At 35.8% G+C, this 15,233-nt stretch overlaps 1 protein-coding gene across 1 annotated transcript in view; it reads left to right on the plus strand.

The window, feature by feature from the left end:
* Window positions 1–15,233, plus strand: part of CFAP47 (cilia and flagella associated protein 47) — a gene marked incomplete at both ends in the record, with an annotated part of 261,624 nt that overhangs the window by 233,620 nt on the left and 12,771 nt on the right. Inside the window, 2 exons of the mRNA XM_084200984.1 lie at window positions 6,977–7,148; window positions 8,655–8,816. Coding sequence (XP_084057110.1) covers window positions 6,977–7,148; window positions 8,655–8,816 — 334 coding nt within the window. The remainder of the gene's footprint in view (window positions 1–6,976; window positions 7,149–8,654; window positions 8,817–15,233) is intronic.

A 15,233-nucleotide genomic window follows, 5' to 3' on the forward strand; every position in this document is an offset into this window, starting at 1 on the left:
TGTGATTGCTGTTTCTCCCCTTCCTTGCTCACAGAATTTCCTGTAATCTCTTTGACTGGGTGATAAAGAAGTATTACTTCCAATCAAAACAGAGCCACTACACTCTTGTTTTGTAAAGATATTTTGGGGAAGCTTTAATATATCAGAGCCGTGGCCAACACAGCTCTATAGGGCCTTAATTGTTCTTCTGGAACATCATAATGCCTAAAAATAATCTGTCTGTATTAATTTCCACTTTTTTCTGAATTATTTGCTCATTATTTATGGGATGCCAACAAAGCCTTTCTGGTCAAACCCCTTAAGATGAAAACTTCTTCAGTTTTTCTGGGACAGTGGCCCTATGTCAGCTGTGTTTGAATGCTTTTTGTCATAGAAAAGCAGAGGATTTATGCACCTAAATTTGCCTCAGAAAATTTGTCAGATGGTCACTGTAGTAAAAAACTACATGCATGCAACAAGCCTATTCCAAATGCTCTTCCATTTCCAGGTTATTACATCCTATTGTCATTTCTGTGATAAAATTCTTTATCCTTGTCTTCTGTCTCTGAAGTTACATTGTTCAAGTTTTGTTGTTCTTACAGAAAATGAAGTTATTATCTCTAGATCTCCTTCATCTCTCCCACACTACACATTTCCAAGAGGATGTGATACAAAAATTCCCCAACAAACTTCCCTTGTTGTTCTGTAGAATGTATAAAACTTTATGTTTTATAAATTACTGCATCAGGCCTGTTGTTTTGACAGTTTAAGGACAGTTTGATCTGAAGCTTTGGAGATACAGGAAGATATTAAAACTATAAGACAAGTAAATAGAAGTTACATAGAATCACCACAGAACTTTGAATGAAGTGATAACCTTGAACCATCATTCTTCAAGCCAGCTGAGGAAGACAAGAGTGAAACCTCAGAAATTTACTACACAAAACTTTTATTATTTCTGAAACTTGATTTTTTTCCAAAAAATAACACAAGTGGGTACCTCCCATGAGATGAAATGTCTTATAGTAGAGAATACTACGCTGTGTGATAGATGTTCTGTCTTATGTGTAACTGAATGCAATCTGTTGGGTAAGGAAAAGGAAGCAAATGTGACCCTAGTGATCAGGTCCTGTGTTCCACTCTCTGTGGCTCAGTTTTGTATATTAAAAAAGCCAGAAGAGAAAAAGTGCATGCTTTTGTAATGGACCATAGTATAGTGTAAAACTGTCAAGAACTATTAAAAAAATGGTGACTTGGGTTTTCAATTTAGCCTCTGTTTTGTGCCAATTCAAATAGAGTGGTCAGGTTAAAAGTCAACTTGAGTTGTTACTGATTTCTGTGGGCAACATTGAAATGAAGCAAATTACTCTGGATGCCATTGAAAAAATAATGTCTGTGTGAATTAGGATTAAATCATGAGATATGTTCCTGAAGAAGCTGCATTGATGATTCTATGCCAAGGTACAGATGTGTTCTGTATCTCCCAGAATTTCTGGCTAAATGAAGACACAGCTAAATAAAAGAGGGAACTTGTTGAAAAAGGATTATAATGTTTTTGAAGAAATAAAGTAATTGTGTCCTTTATAGCATGAATTTACAGGGTAGCATACAAATCTGAGTAGAATGCCAGATCAAAGGCAAGTAATCTGAGATCCTTTGGGCTGAAGAGAATCCTTTTGATTTTTCTGAGGTTTTCTGAGTTTGTTTCAACTCTATTTTGCAAGTAATGTGAGAATAAAGAAAGCGTTAAAAGGGATGTATGGAGGCAGAGTAAAAAGACAATTAGTGAAAAAGGGATTCAGGGAGAGAGAATAAATGGAAACAAGCTGCAAGGAACAATACTAGACGACACTGTGTGTTTCATATACATAAAATGGATTCACAAGCCTCTATTTCATTCACTAAATTGTGCAGTGTTTTGAAGAAACACATTCTCAAAACAAAAAAAGAGGTGAGGACAATGCTTTTTGCCTTTTGCTGCTTCTCTACAGTAGAAACTTGGCTTAGAAATAGACACCTCTTTCAGAGAAATGTTTTGAAAGAGAAAAATTAGGAAACAGAAAAATTGAATGTAAGAAAAAAATTTAAGAAGCATTCCAAGTCGTTGCTAAGGAAATAGGCAGTGGGATACAGGGTAAAAGATGTGGATAAGAGTGGAATTTTGTAGAGCCTTAAAGATACAGGTGAAAGTTTTTGGCTGGATGTAGAAAGAGAAAAACTTGCACAGAAGAGATACAAAGATATATATGCAGAGCTATATTGAGAATTTCCTTGAATTCCTATAAGGATCAATAATTTTATTATCAACAGAAAAGATCAGCATTTTTATCCATTAATATCTGTGATTTTAATTTGGTGTCTGGAATTTAGTAAAGTTATGTTATCTTTGCTTATATTTCTAATGCTCCACATACAGCTCTTTTGTACCTGTGTGAAGAAATCTGGTGAAAGCCATATTTAACTACAGCTATGTCTTTAGGGGGTTTTATGCAATTTGCTTATTCTGCTGCCATTGTCCCATAGTTGTGACATTTTACAGTGAGAAACAGATACATAGTTTTCAGTTGAGATCTCATGTCTTACTACCCACGTGATGCCTACTTAAGTGTTAGGATGTTCTTGACCACGAAACTTCTCTTTACTTTTTTCCTTTATTACTCTCACAATTCACTTTTTGCTGTATGTTTGAATATGTACTTGAAAACAGTATTATAATTATTTAATCTTCTGTACAATAATGTGTTCTGTCTGCCTCTACTTTTGCCGGAAAGGCAGAACTGCATGTTTAATGTTCATTCCCCACTGCCTGCTGAGTTCCTGCAGTGTCTGTGTGATAACTCTTGGAAGACAATGGAGAAGCAGAAAAGGACAAGTGTCAGATGAGACCTGAAAGGGACTATGTAGGAAGATATTTCAAAATATTTGGAAGGGGAAGATTAAATGCCATATACCTGGTAGAAATTAGTAGTTAACATCTGTTTTTGTAGTTTCTGTGTTAGCAGCTTGGGGGCTATTATATCAAGAGGAGAAGAAATCTTTGTTAGGTATCAGGGCCACAGTGGACAGACACAGCCTTGGAAAATTATCAGAACCAGTAGAAAAAATCAGTGTGAGTGCAGTGTGTTACATTCAGCACCAAGTGAAAATAATTAATCTGGTTTATGCAAAGGATGAAACTGAAAATTTATGAATGCCTTGGCTTTAATTACATGTTTATATTTGGTGATTGTGCTTCCCTTCTTTATGAAATGACTACAAATAAGAGCAGCTAAGTGAATTCACTTGCATCTCTGTTTTACTGCATCCCTCCCAGGAAAAGCCTCAGCAATGAGGACAAGCACTTTTGCAGTCTGAGCATGTTTCCATCACAGTTTTAATTTCCATCTGTCTCACTGGAAATGGGAGACTGTGTGAAAGCAAAGGGGGTCCCTTAGGGAGGTGCTCCCCTTTGCCATGTTTATGTCACCAAGTGTACCACAGGTTAAGTGCTGTTTGTGGAGGGCTCAGACAGCCATGTCTCCCCTGGGTGTCCACAGGGCACTGCAGCCTCCTGGGCCAGTGTCCAGGAGCTTCTTTTATCATCAGGAAATGCAGTGTATAATGAGCTGGTCCTCAGTGAAATCAAACACTCACTTTTCAGAAGCAGGAGGGGGTTACAAACTTCTCTCCTTCTTTCCTGATACTGTGAAACTCTGAGGTCAGAAAAATCCAGTGGGCCTTCCACTACCTTCTGTAGGCAATAGGCCCATCTACAAATGTCTATGTTATTAATTCTTTTGAACCTTGAATAAGGTTCTTTTCCACTAAAATATTATTTAAATTTCCAAGATTCCTATTTTGTGAATCTGTTGGAATAGTTCTTTAAATTTTAGATGCATTAATTTTAGAAGCATGCATCTATTAATTAGTTTTACTGTAAATCTAGCAGTCACAAAAATTCACATTTCCCCAATTTGTATGCCCAGAGTGTAAAATCCTTGGAGTTTTCATGCTGTAAGTCTTATGAGTCATAAAATATTTTTTTTTTAATGCGATCTATATCCTTTCATCTTAGAGGCTCTTTAAACAAACTCCAACACTTTTATTCCAGTGTCCTTACTACCATTTCCAAATAAATGACAGCCAAGTCATAGTACTGTATAGCTGAAATACCTGGTTGGTTTTTAAACATAGGTGCTTCAATAGCTGTGTATACACAAGTGTTACTTAAATGCATTCTATCTTTTTCGAAATCTTTATTTACACAAATGAAAATGCTTGAAGACTAAGTTTAATTGCCTTTCAAAAGAAGAAATGTGTAATGATTAAAAAAAAATTGTTTTGGAATAATTACCTCAGAATATATTTTCTCTTCTTAAATAAGGCAAAATATTATTCAGAAAATAAGAAGAAGCAATAATTTTTATAATCAGAATTTCTATTCCCTAGATTTAACTAGCTGTATATAAATAGCATGCTTATATCTTCCCAGTATTTAGATTGATAAATATCTCTATGTTGTGTCAGATGTGGCTAAAGCTCTTCCTGCTGCTGTCTATTTACGGAACAGGAGGGGATTAATTGTGGTATACTTTTATATTTGCATGTGTATTTTACATCTTGCATTAGATAAAACAAGAATTTTACCTGTATTAAAAATGGTGAGTCAGAAAACTGAACTGAAATGAAGAGAAAACTAAATAAAGCATACAAAGAGCCTGGCCTAAAGGGTCAAGGCCTATTTGAGTATTTGACTTTGCTTTAAAGAAGGTGTTAGTGCTATCTCCATGTTTTATATCTTGCTCCATTTTAATTGAAACCAGGAATTCTAAGAATCAAGAGAACTTTGAATATTGGACAAATTGGACAATTTCCTAGCTGATTCATAACTTTTTTTTTCTAGGTTCTACCAGTTTGTTTAGGCAGTGTGTTACAGGACTGCTAGAATCGAATGGTAACATTCCGCAGAGAATTGCCACAGCATCATAGCATAGGAGTCTTCAGGGCAGCTGTGATGAAAAATAGAGCTGTTTTACATTTTTTAGTAGTGCTAAACTTGATCAGCAGTCTAAATCAAAATGAGCTGAAGGGACCAATATAGCAAGGTTCCAAATATTGGCATTCATAAATGCATCATTTTTTCCTTAAGTGTTGGAAGTATAAAATATTTTAACTAATTACTTAATATAAGCATAGAACAGGTTGTAAAACAGCCTGGAACAGAAAACAAAATATATTTAATTGCTTCTGACTGAAAAGTTTTATATATATGTGTGTGTGTGTGTATGTCAAACCAAACCCAAATGTTTGGAAATTAAAAGCAGCATGCAGTTCCCAACATTGTCTTCCTAGCAGCTGAACTATAAAATAAGCTTTCCTGAGTAGCATTGTGTGATATAACTGCTGAAAGAAGCATCTGCTCAACAGCTGCAATTTTTTTTTCACTGTGAAATGCTCCAGGTTGTCTCATCCTTTCTCTCCCATTGATTGTCAGCATCTGAATCTTCATGTTCTAGCATTTCTCAAGGGTAACTCCTAAAAGACTTGGGCTGTGTTGCAATCTGAATGCATGACATAAACATTACATTTTTCAAATGGAAAACCAGCAAGGATGAAACAATGTAGGATGGTCCTAAGTTTTATAGACTGTAGGGTCCTAAATTTTATAGACTGTAAGAGAAAATGCTCATGTTGAATTTCATTTTGGAAAATTACATTTATTGTAATGAAGTCCCTGCATATATGGATCAATACATGGAAATCCTGTATTTTAGTACTCAGTGTGTATCTAATGTACTATGATTGATAACCCCTGGTCATAATACTTTGCTTACATCTGTGTGACTCTAATCTGGTATATATTGTACAGAGGTCTGTGAACAGTCTACTTTAAAGAGTTACAAATGGTTCAGTATAAGCTGCTGCATTTCTTAGAGTTAATCTTTGTGTTATAAAAATGAAGCAACAAAAGGTCACACCTCCTGTTAGCTGCTGAAGTGGGAAGAGGAAATTGTGCATTTCAGAGAAGCACAAAGGACTATAAGTGTGGGAAGGCATCTCCATACTCACTTAACTTTGGGTGGTTTTACAGATTGGCAGTACCAAAGTAAGCTTTTCTCCAACATTGTCACTTGGACTTTTTATATAAACAAATCTGTCATCTGTATTTTAGAATTCTGAGTCAGAAGGCCTTGGGAATTAACTCTGCAGCTGCCTGGCACTATGCAGCCAGGATAAGTGTACGGGGATGCACACACAGCAGTTCAGTACATTTGTACCCAGCTGTGCAAATTCAAAATTTGCCCTGAGATAAGTGGTAATAGTAAAATGAAATCTCCTGTAGGAGTCAGAGGTTGTGTTAAAACACTTCTCATCCAGAAAACGTGTAAAACTTTTTAATGGATTAGCAGCTTGAGATTCTTTTCCTCATAGAAATGTTCCCTTCTGTTCACAAATTACTAGTGTATACTGAATATCTCAGTTTCCTTTATTACAGCTGGAGGAGACATTTGATTCAAGAAGCTCAGCTGTTTATTTTTATGTCATTACTACTTGGCCTTTTCATAGCTGCTTCAGGGAATGAGAGAAGAGGCTGCTGGTGACATCTTCACTATTTCTCTGTATTCTGTCTCGGGCTTGCAGTCATCAATGGCATTGATGTCCTTAATGGTGGTTTTTTTTCAACTGTCCCAATGGCATTACTCAAAAAGAGTATTATGAAATTTTCATTTGGCTGATGAACTAGAAGTATCTCACCAGCCAGAGCAATATTGCTATTACATTCACATATCCCAAGTAAGTTTTCCAGCTTCTATTTTGCTAGAAACTATATAGCCTGTCATATGAAATGGGAAGATTTTGTTATGTAGTCAGAAGGAAATCACTTAAGTTTTAGATAATTGCTAGTTTTACTCATTTGTCATTTTTAGTAATAAATGGAAGAATTGTAACACTGAGCCAACCAACTGTGTGAAATTACAGTGCACACAGGCTGATATTTTTCTTTTGTATCATTTAGGTTCCTCTGCAACACTGGAGTTTGTGTATGAATTGCAATATCAATCAGATGAAATTAGATCTCAGCTTGAATCTTTGGTTGGTATGGAGCTGATTGAAAAAGAATGGGATACAGAATCCAGAATTGTAACACTGATCTTTAATGTAGTATTTGCACCTAGCAAACCGATGAGGTAAGGTACTGTTCCTTACTACCAAAAGAACATGTAATGAAATCCTGTCTGGTCATTCTTACTTATGTAATAATTTCCCTGCATTCTTTTCCGCATTTTCTTTTCACCTCTGAGATCTATTGGTTTAGATTTTCTCCCTTGCTGCTTCTCAGTATGCTACCTTTGGTGTTAAAACTGAGTGGGTTTTTTAGTGCCTGTGAGATGGTTCTGTTGAGTTACTTCCATAGTCTGTGTGTGTATCATTTTACTACAAAACATTGGAGTAGTGAAAGACTCCCAATGAAAATTATTTGTTCTCATAGTTCATAAAAAACATACAAACAAGATGGTCAATCAGTCTTGGAAAACTTTTCCTAGACAAGCATGTCTACATACTCTTTGACTGGGTGGGATAGTTGAATTTGAAATTAGTTCCTACTGCGCCAGTAACGATGATCCAGAGGAAATTATTCTCCTTTTTTAAAATTGTGATGTGACAAATTATGTATGTGCTTTGATTTACATAAGAACATCTCCCTTCTTTAAAAAGAAACTGTTGAAGGGAGATCCTTTTGGAGAGGGAAGTTGCCCCTTGCTTTGGGTACAGTCAGATGTGGGTCAGGAGGAGGCTGAAATGAAGCTTTTGTGACCTGCAGACCCAAAGTAAATCCAGAGTCCCAACATTACCAGGAGTGTTAGGGAGCAGTCACTGCTGACTATCATGGGTTGCATGAGAAGAGTTATCTTTAGGAGGCAGGAGGTTATTCTTTATTCTATATTCTGCAGTAGTGCAGAAGAATAATGAAATAAGCAAAGAGCAAACCTTTAGGAAGAATGATCCACCCACCTGATTCAGTGTCATTGTGTCAGAGGGAGGTGAATTTAGAAAGTCTTTTCATTTCTACTCTCTAATCCTTATTTTATTATTTTTTAATTTGGTTTGGATTTTTTTATCTTTGTGTACTTGAGACTTAGGCTTCCTGCAGAGGACTCAATGACTGCAATCAATTAGTTTTGTTATCTTCAGAATCTACAGCGCAAACTCTCTCTGTCTGAAGGCATCAGAATCTGGCATTTTCCTTAAGTACATAGACGATTGTCAGATCTGTTTGATCCTACTATGAACTGCTAATATGTTCTGGACAAAATTCTCTAACATCACAGTAAATACAGAATAATGAGTAAAAGAAATTTAGTGGGGTTTTTTTTTTTAAATTTAAAAAAGAGCAAGCAGAGGAAGAATAAAATCTCATGGCTCTGCCAGGAATGTTACTTCCATATTATGTTCTTTCTTCTAATTTGCTGTAAATATCTAGCACTATTTAATCTACATTCCAGATAGATACATAGATAAATACTATGCCATGCAAAATTAGGGATGTATTCCAGTTTAAAGTAATTTGTATTTCATTTTACTGCAATTTACTTCTACACACTCAAAGTTGTTTGTTTTTTTTTTTTGCAATAATCAGTTCATGTTTTATAATGTTTTTCTATGTATTGACTGTTGTTATTTGAAATTTTAAGGAATGAGGCAACTGTTGTAATTCAGTGTACTGCAGGAGGCCTTTGGAAGTTTCCATTGGTGTTCATTGCCCCAGAGCCAGAAGTGGATGATGTGATCAACATTGAAGCAGTTGGCCTCAATAAGGAATCCCTAGTTAGCTTTAAGCTCACAAGCCAGACAAGGTAAATACATTTACACTCAAGAATTTATGCACTTTTCTGAGGGTACAACTCCTACTCAAACACATTGGTTAGAATAAATTTGGGCAGCACACACATAACTGGGATGCAGCTATTTCATAATTATTTTCAAGAGCTGCGTTGTTTAAGTAACAAATATGATTTTGAAGCTTTGTTGTAGAAAACAAAAGCATTCTACATTTAGGCTTTGGCTTGAGAGAAAATCTGTGGGATCAATCCAAATGCTTATGTTATGAATTTTTTTTTTTTTGCCCTAAAAGATTTGGGAGGATGTTAAAATGTTTAATACAATGTTAAGGAATGATAATAATTTTGTGCTATTAAAGGCTTACTAGTAAGACTTTAAAAGCTAGTGCTTTTACTAATAGATTTTTTCAAGGTACTTTATTCTTACACCAAGTCAAAAACATTCCCTCACCTTGTGCTTTAAAGGATTTTAAATGTGCCATTCTTTTTAAAGTACTCCTATTGTGTTATGTAAGTGTGCTATGAATTCATCTCTACTTCCACTTGCTAAAATAATGGTGTAATTCTTCAGTATTTTGTTACTATCCTTTTTTAAAAGTACTGCAGAAACCTCTGTTAATATATAATTTTTTTACATATTTCAATTATTTTCCCACAGTTTTACAATGTTACAGTAAACTTACAATGTCATTTGTATACAGCAGGAAGTCAAAGAATAAATTGTGTGGTAATGATAGATAAGGTTTAAAATGTTAAACAGGGAATCTGAATGAATCCTAATGTGTACAATCCATGTAGCTCATGGAAGTTTTGAAATTTCTTTTCTTTTCTTTTAAATTAACAATTTTTATTATATATCTAGAAAGTGTGCCAGATATGCAGATTGACACTTTCATTGTGGTTTTCATCGTTTGGTTTCATCCTCATCAGGGAGTATATTTGGTTACAACTGATTTTTTTTTTTTAAGCTTATTTCCAAAAGCCGTGTCTCTAAGATGGACAGTTGTTCCAGGTTTTAGATGTCTGTCAGTGATGTTAATTGAGGACTCTGACAAAGGCTTCTATCACAGTGTTCAAGTTAACAGCTTCAATAGAATAGCTGTTTCAGGAACAAAAGCAAAGCAATTGCTCTGGCAATACTGTAATCTCCTGGTAGGTGTTTGATAGCAGTGAAGATACCTGATGTTCTCCAGAAAGGTGTTATAAAACCTGAGTCATTATAGTTATATGAAGGAAGAGCAGTGATAAAAGATAGATCCTCTTTAGCCCTTAACCAAATTTCAGTTTTGTTTTATATAGCAAGTGTTCCCCCCCATACATTTCAAATGCAAATTGTAATGTTTGCATGTAGTAAAAAAGCTCTGTGTTATAAACAGCACCAGGAGCTCCACCCTCCAAGGAGGGTGCCTTGGGAAGAGCACTGCCAGGAGGTCAGGGAGGGGATCCTGCTCCTCAGTCCTGTGAGGATCAGCTGGAGTTCTGTGTCCAGTTCTGAGCTCCTCAGGACAGGACAGACATGGAGCTCCTGGAGTGGGTCCAGTGGAGGGTGACAAAGGTGATGGAGGCACTGGAGCATCTCAGTGAGACAGGCTGAGGGAGCTGGGCCTGTCCAGCCTGGAGAAGAGAGGGCAGAGAGAGCCCTCATCCCTGTGTGTCAGTGTCTGCAGGGAGGCTCAGGAGATGGAGCAGGCTCTGCTCTGTGGTGCCCAGCAATGGGACAGGAGGAATGGACAGGAACTGAGGCACAGAAGTTCTATCTGAACATTAGGAATAATTTCTTTCCTGTTTAATGACCAAACACTGCACCAGATGGTCCAGAGAGGGTGTGGAGTCTCTCTCACTGGAGATATCCAAGATCTGTCTGGACACAATCCAGTGCTGTGGGCTCTGGGATGACCCCACTTGAGCAGGGAGGCTGCACCTGATGACCCACTGTGATCCCTTCCACTCTGTGATTCTGTGAGCTGCTCCATAAATTATATACTGCTTTATCTTACCTGTGATTTGCTTAAGAGATTTTGGTGGTGGAGGTTTTGTACAGAAAGAGAACACTCAGCCAATACATAGTATAGTCAACCTGCAGATTAAAAACAATTACATGAGAAAAGTATCATATAACAGGTATAATTTAATGCATGAATAGCTCAAATTATTTAGATTAAAAACAAAACAATTAAATATTTAAACACGGTTTAAAAATTTTGAATAGGATATAAAGTGCCATCCTATCAATCCTCCCTGAAAAAAAAAGAGATCATCCCTTTGGAATTTTCTTGGTAATCAATTAGCTGCACCATCCATGGAGAAGCAGTTCTGTTACTTTAAGAGAGGTGGGGTTTCTTATGCTGGACTAATGCTAGCTAATGGCACTGCTCCTTGGAGAGTAACTGTGGGGGAAACAGGTGTACTTCTGAGTAACCTGCTAGGGAGGGACTCTGCAGATTTGTCTTTTTCTCCTGTTACTGCCAGGAGAGAGGGGTTGCACAGCATCACTGAGAACACTTGTGCATCTTTTTGAGCTAGGAGGATGCATAGTGATGCAACAAATAGTATATGAGAGCCACAGGCCCTAAAAAGGGCTCAGGATCTCATTAAGAACAGATTAGGATTCCTATATATATATATATATATATACACATATATATATATATATACACAGACACACACCACATTGAATGAGGATCTTCAGTGCTCCACAATAAATCGATAAATCTTTGAGATCAATGAATTTAGCTTTCTTTTTCTTTACAGCTAGTGCAATTCAAATGTGGTCTCCCTCCTTAAATTCCACATTCCTCCCCTCCCTCCCCTCTTCCCCCAAAATCTTGTGTGTACAGGATATCTCAGAAGGAATTAATGATTTTGGAAGGATGATCAGTTAAAAATGGGAGGCCATTGCTACACTCTTCACAATGATCTGCAATAATGACAGCTGCAGCAGTTCATGAAAATATGTAATGCACCCTTTCAATACATTTAAATTTCACACAATGAGAAATAGCCCAATATCTGCTGCAGAAAATGATGAAAGATACTGAGAATGCAGCTAAACAGTTTTATTGCATGAAGAAAACAAATATATTTTTTAAAACTATATGCATCTCTGTCAGTTGGAATGGAGTAGACCAATATTTTACTTTCAGCTTTAAAAATTCCAAAGGTACATGTTGTTGAAGGGTTTTTGTATTGGCATTAAACTTGATTAGAGTCAAATCAGCAGATTTCACTTCCTAAATAAGAAAAATCTACCACTTCTTAACATTCATGGATGACCTTTTCAGGTTTTATCATAAATGCAGGAGTAATTCAACACCAGCTGAAATCATTGGCAGCATTTCCCCTGGAGTAATTTGTTTTAGTATAAACCTCTAATGTTTGAGATAATATTAGTGCTTGTTTTAATACCAAATGCATTATTGAATGCCAATGGTTTACAGAATGACAGCAGTTTTAACTGAAAAGGATAGAATATTATCCTTGGAAATAAAACTCACAGAAATTTATTTGATTTCTATCTTAAATTATTGGTCTATTATTTTATGTTGAAATCTGTAACTGAAACATAAAATAAAAGCTCTCAAAGTGATACTTGGCTTTAGAAAACTAGCCATTTCTGTATTTGGCATACTGAAGATAATGTATTTTTAATCAATTAAGTTTGGGATCAGGACATCTGCATTAATACAGAAGTGGGTTTTGGAGTTAATTTACTGCTCTATCTTCCTGCACAGAGTTATTTTGATGGTTGGACTTATTTCTTCACATTAAGATACTGATGTCCACCTACAGCAGAATGTTACCTTATGTTTTCCAGGGCAAATACTTCGGTAGCCAACATGAGATGTGTGAGATAGATAAATAGATAGATAGATAGATAGATAGATAGATAGATAGATAGATAGATAGATAGATAGATATTTGTGAACACTATATTCACTTGTAAATCTTTTGTAAACTACGCTACATTTGAAGCTTTACTCAAGCTGGGGGATTATTCTCTCCTATTTGTTCTGTCTGCTTTTTTCTCATGCACAGAGTTTTCTTTCACCAATTTAATTCTGTCTTCCCACATACCTGTTAGTGATTGTTACAATCATGTATGGCTTCCCATATACAGTAGACTTTTTTTCCATCTTTCCATCCTACCCTGTTACTCCAATCCTGTGTTTATCACAAGCAGGGTATTTGTTACATTAAGGAAACTTCTGGGATAAACTCAAACTGCCCCTCCAAAAATGTGGCTCTTGTCACAGCCTGCAAATTCCAAGGCTCCACGTAATTATGGAAACAGAGCTAGAATAAAGAGGAAGAAAAGCCCCAAACTAGTGGACTGGGGACATGAGAATAAAGATAAAATAAGGCTTTAAAATTACTGCACATGCAGATTTATTTCTTTTAACCTACTTTTCATTGGAGATTTTCCTTATTTCTTCTTGCACATTTCGTAGTGCCTAGAATAAATATTCAATTAAAAACATTCCTTGGTCACACAAAATTAATTTTAATTCGGAGGAATTAGTGAGCAACCCATTTTGTTTCTGTACCCTCCCTTATTTTGAAGGGAACGCAACAACGAAAAATGTTTACAATTACAGATTTAAGAACCATTTCTGTTTTACTCTAATTACTGCTGTATTTCATTAGAACTACCAGGATTAAGTATGCTGCAAGAAAATGCATTTGGTAAATTCTCAGTTCATGCATCCTCTCCTTCACTCTCTCACACATTGCTGTGTATGTTACAGGCCTGGATTCCTCTGCCAGTCTCTTTGTTAGCAGTTCTGCAAAATTCTACCACAAATCTAAAGATGTAATTAGAATACTTCCTCTTAGTGCTTCCCACACAGTGGCAGCTGCAAAGCACAAATGTTGACTGGGCTCCATTTTTTGGAGCCTGAATGAAGACTAGTGGAAAATATTGATGATGTAAACATTCAGCAGACCTTTCACAAAGTTATGCTCATCCTTCCTAACAATATAATCCTTGACATGTCACACGTTTAGCCAGGACCTGTGTGCAGTCATCAGTCAATCTGCAAACAGCCCCCCTGGGTAGAACAGGGATGAGACAGAAATCAGCTTGTGCAGATAGAACCTCTAACTCCTGCTCTGGTTTTACAGCATGTGCACAAAAAAAAGGAATCTTAGGGTTGGTAAAGCATTCCCTGACAGGCATTTGTCATGCAGTTTGCTCATATTTTTTGAAAGTCCTTTAATTCTACAGCAGCCTATCCAAAGTAGTGATAGCTGAAGTTTTAAAGCTTTTCTGATGTTCAGAGTTCAGGATTTAGAGTGGTCAATTAAACTGGAGTTGATTTGGGTATGAAACATAACCAATTTTTATAAATTATAATGAGTTACTTATTTATTTTTCCATTGTATTTTTTTGTTGATAAGAAATTATCTAAATCATACTAAGTATCACTAATAATTCTATAGAATTTGACAAATGTATACAGTTAATATGTTTTAAGGACTTGACCATGTAATAACTGAAATATCTTGTGTCATCCAACAGATGTTAACTACAAATTTAAATAAATAAGTTTAGTTATGATTAACTATTGTTTGAACTACTTGAACTATTGTACCATTTTTATATCCCTTATTTCTTGAAGCAGTTATCTACTTTACAGATTAAGACATTTTGTAACTCTTATTAGCAAAAAATACTCAAGCATTTGACCAAAAGGACTATGTGCTGGTATTTTTATGCATGGCTTTTCAAAATGCTGAGTTTTGTAAAGGAATACATTTCTGCAGGAATTACGGCTTTAGTAGTTTTGGGAAGAGAAATATTAAACCTATTTTGAGCCATAATTTAATAAATATTTTCATTTTTGATCAGTACTTTGTAAGATTTGGAGTGTGATCTCTGCAGGAATATAAATTTTAAGTTCTTCTCTAGTTGAAGATGTAAGTTGCTGTTATTTTTTAGTTTAATAATTTGAAAATTGTATAGTGTTAGAACACTGATAAGCATAGACTTCTATATAAGGACAAGGTTAAAGGAGTAATTTTAAAAATGTCCATGTAAGACCAGATCACTTCCTCTTTTCCAGGTTGCCATGATTTGATTGTCCAATTATTATTTAAATTCAAGTTAGCGTTTACTCTTGTTCATTACTTGAGTGAGGACAGAGTTTGTGTTGTCTGATGGCAGTATCAAACCATTATGAGAGAGTTAAGGAAAGACAGATGGGAAGACACATTTATTTTCTTTGGTTTATAAGGCTTCTGCCCTTACATTTTCTAATTCATTTGTGTTTGGTTTGTATGTGTTTTCAAAACTCTACACATCATTAAGCTTTATAAAGTATGTTTGTATCTGCCACCCTTCTTGAAAAAGCGCAGACTGCCTCATAACTGACCTTCATGGCTGAGAAATGACAAGCCAAACATTGACTCCAGAGCTGTTTCACCTGAAGGATT

Source organism: Fringilla coelebs (assembly GCF_963513975.1).
Source record: "Fringilla coelebs genome assembly, chromosome: 2".
NCBI lineage: Eukaryota > Metazoa > Chordata > Aves > Passeriformes > Fringillidae > Fringilla > Fringilla coelebs.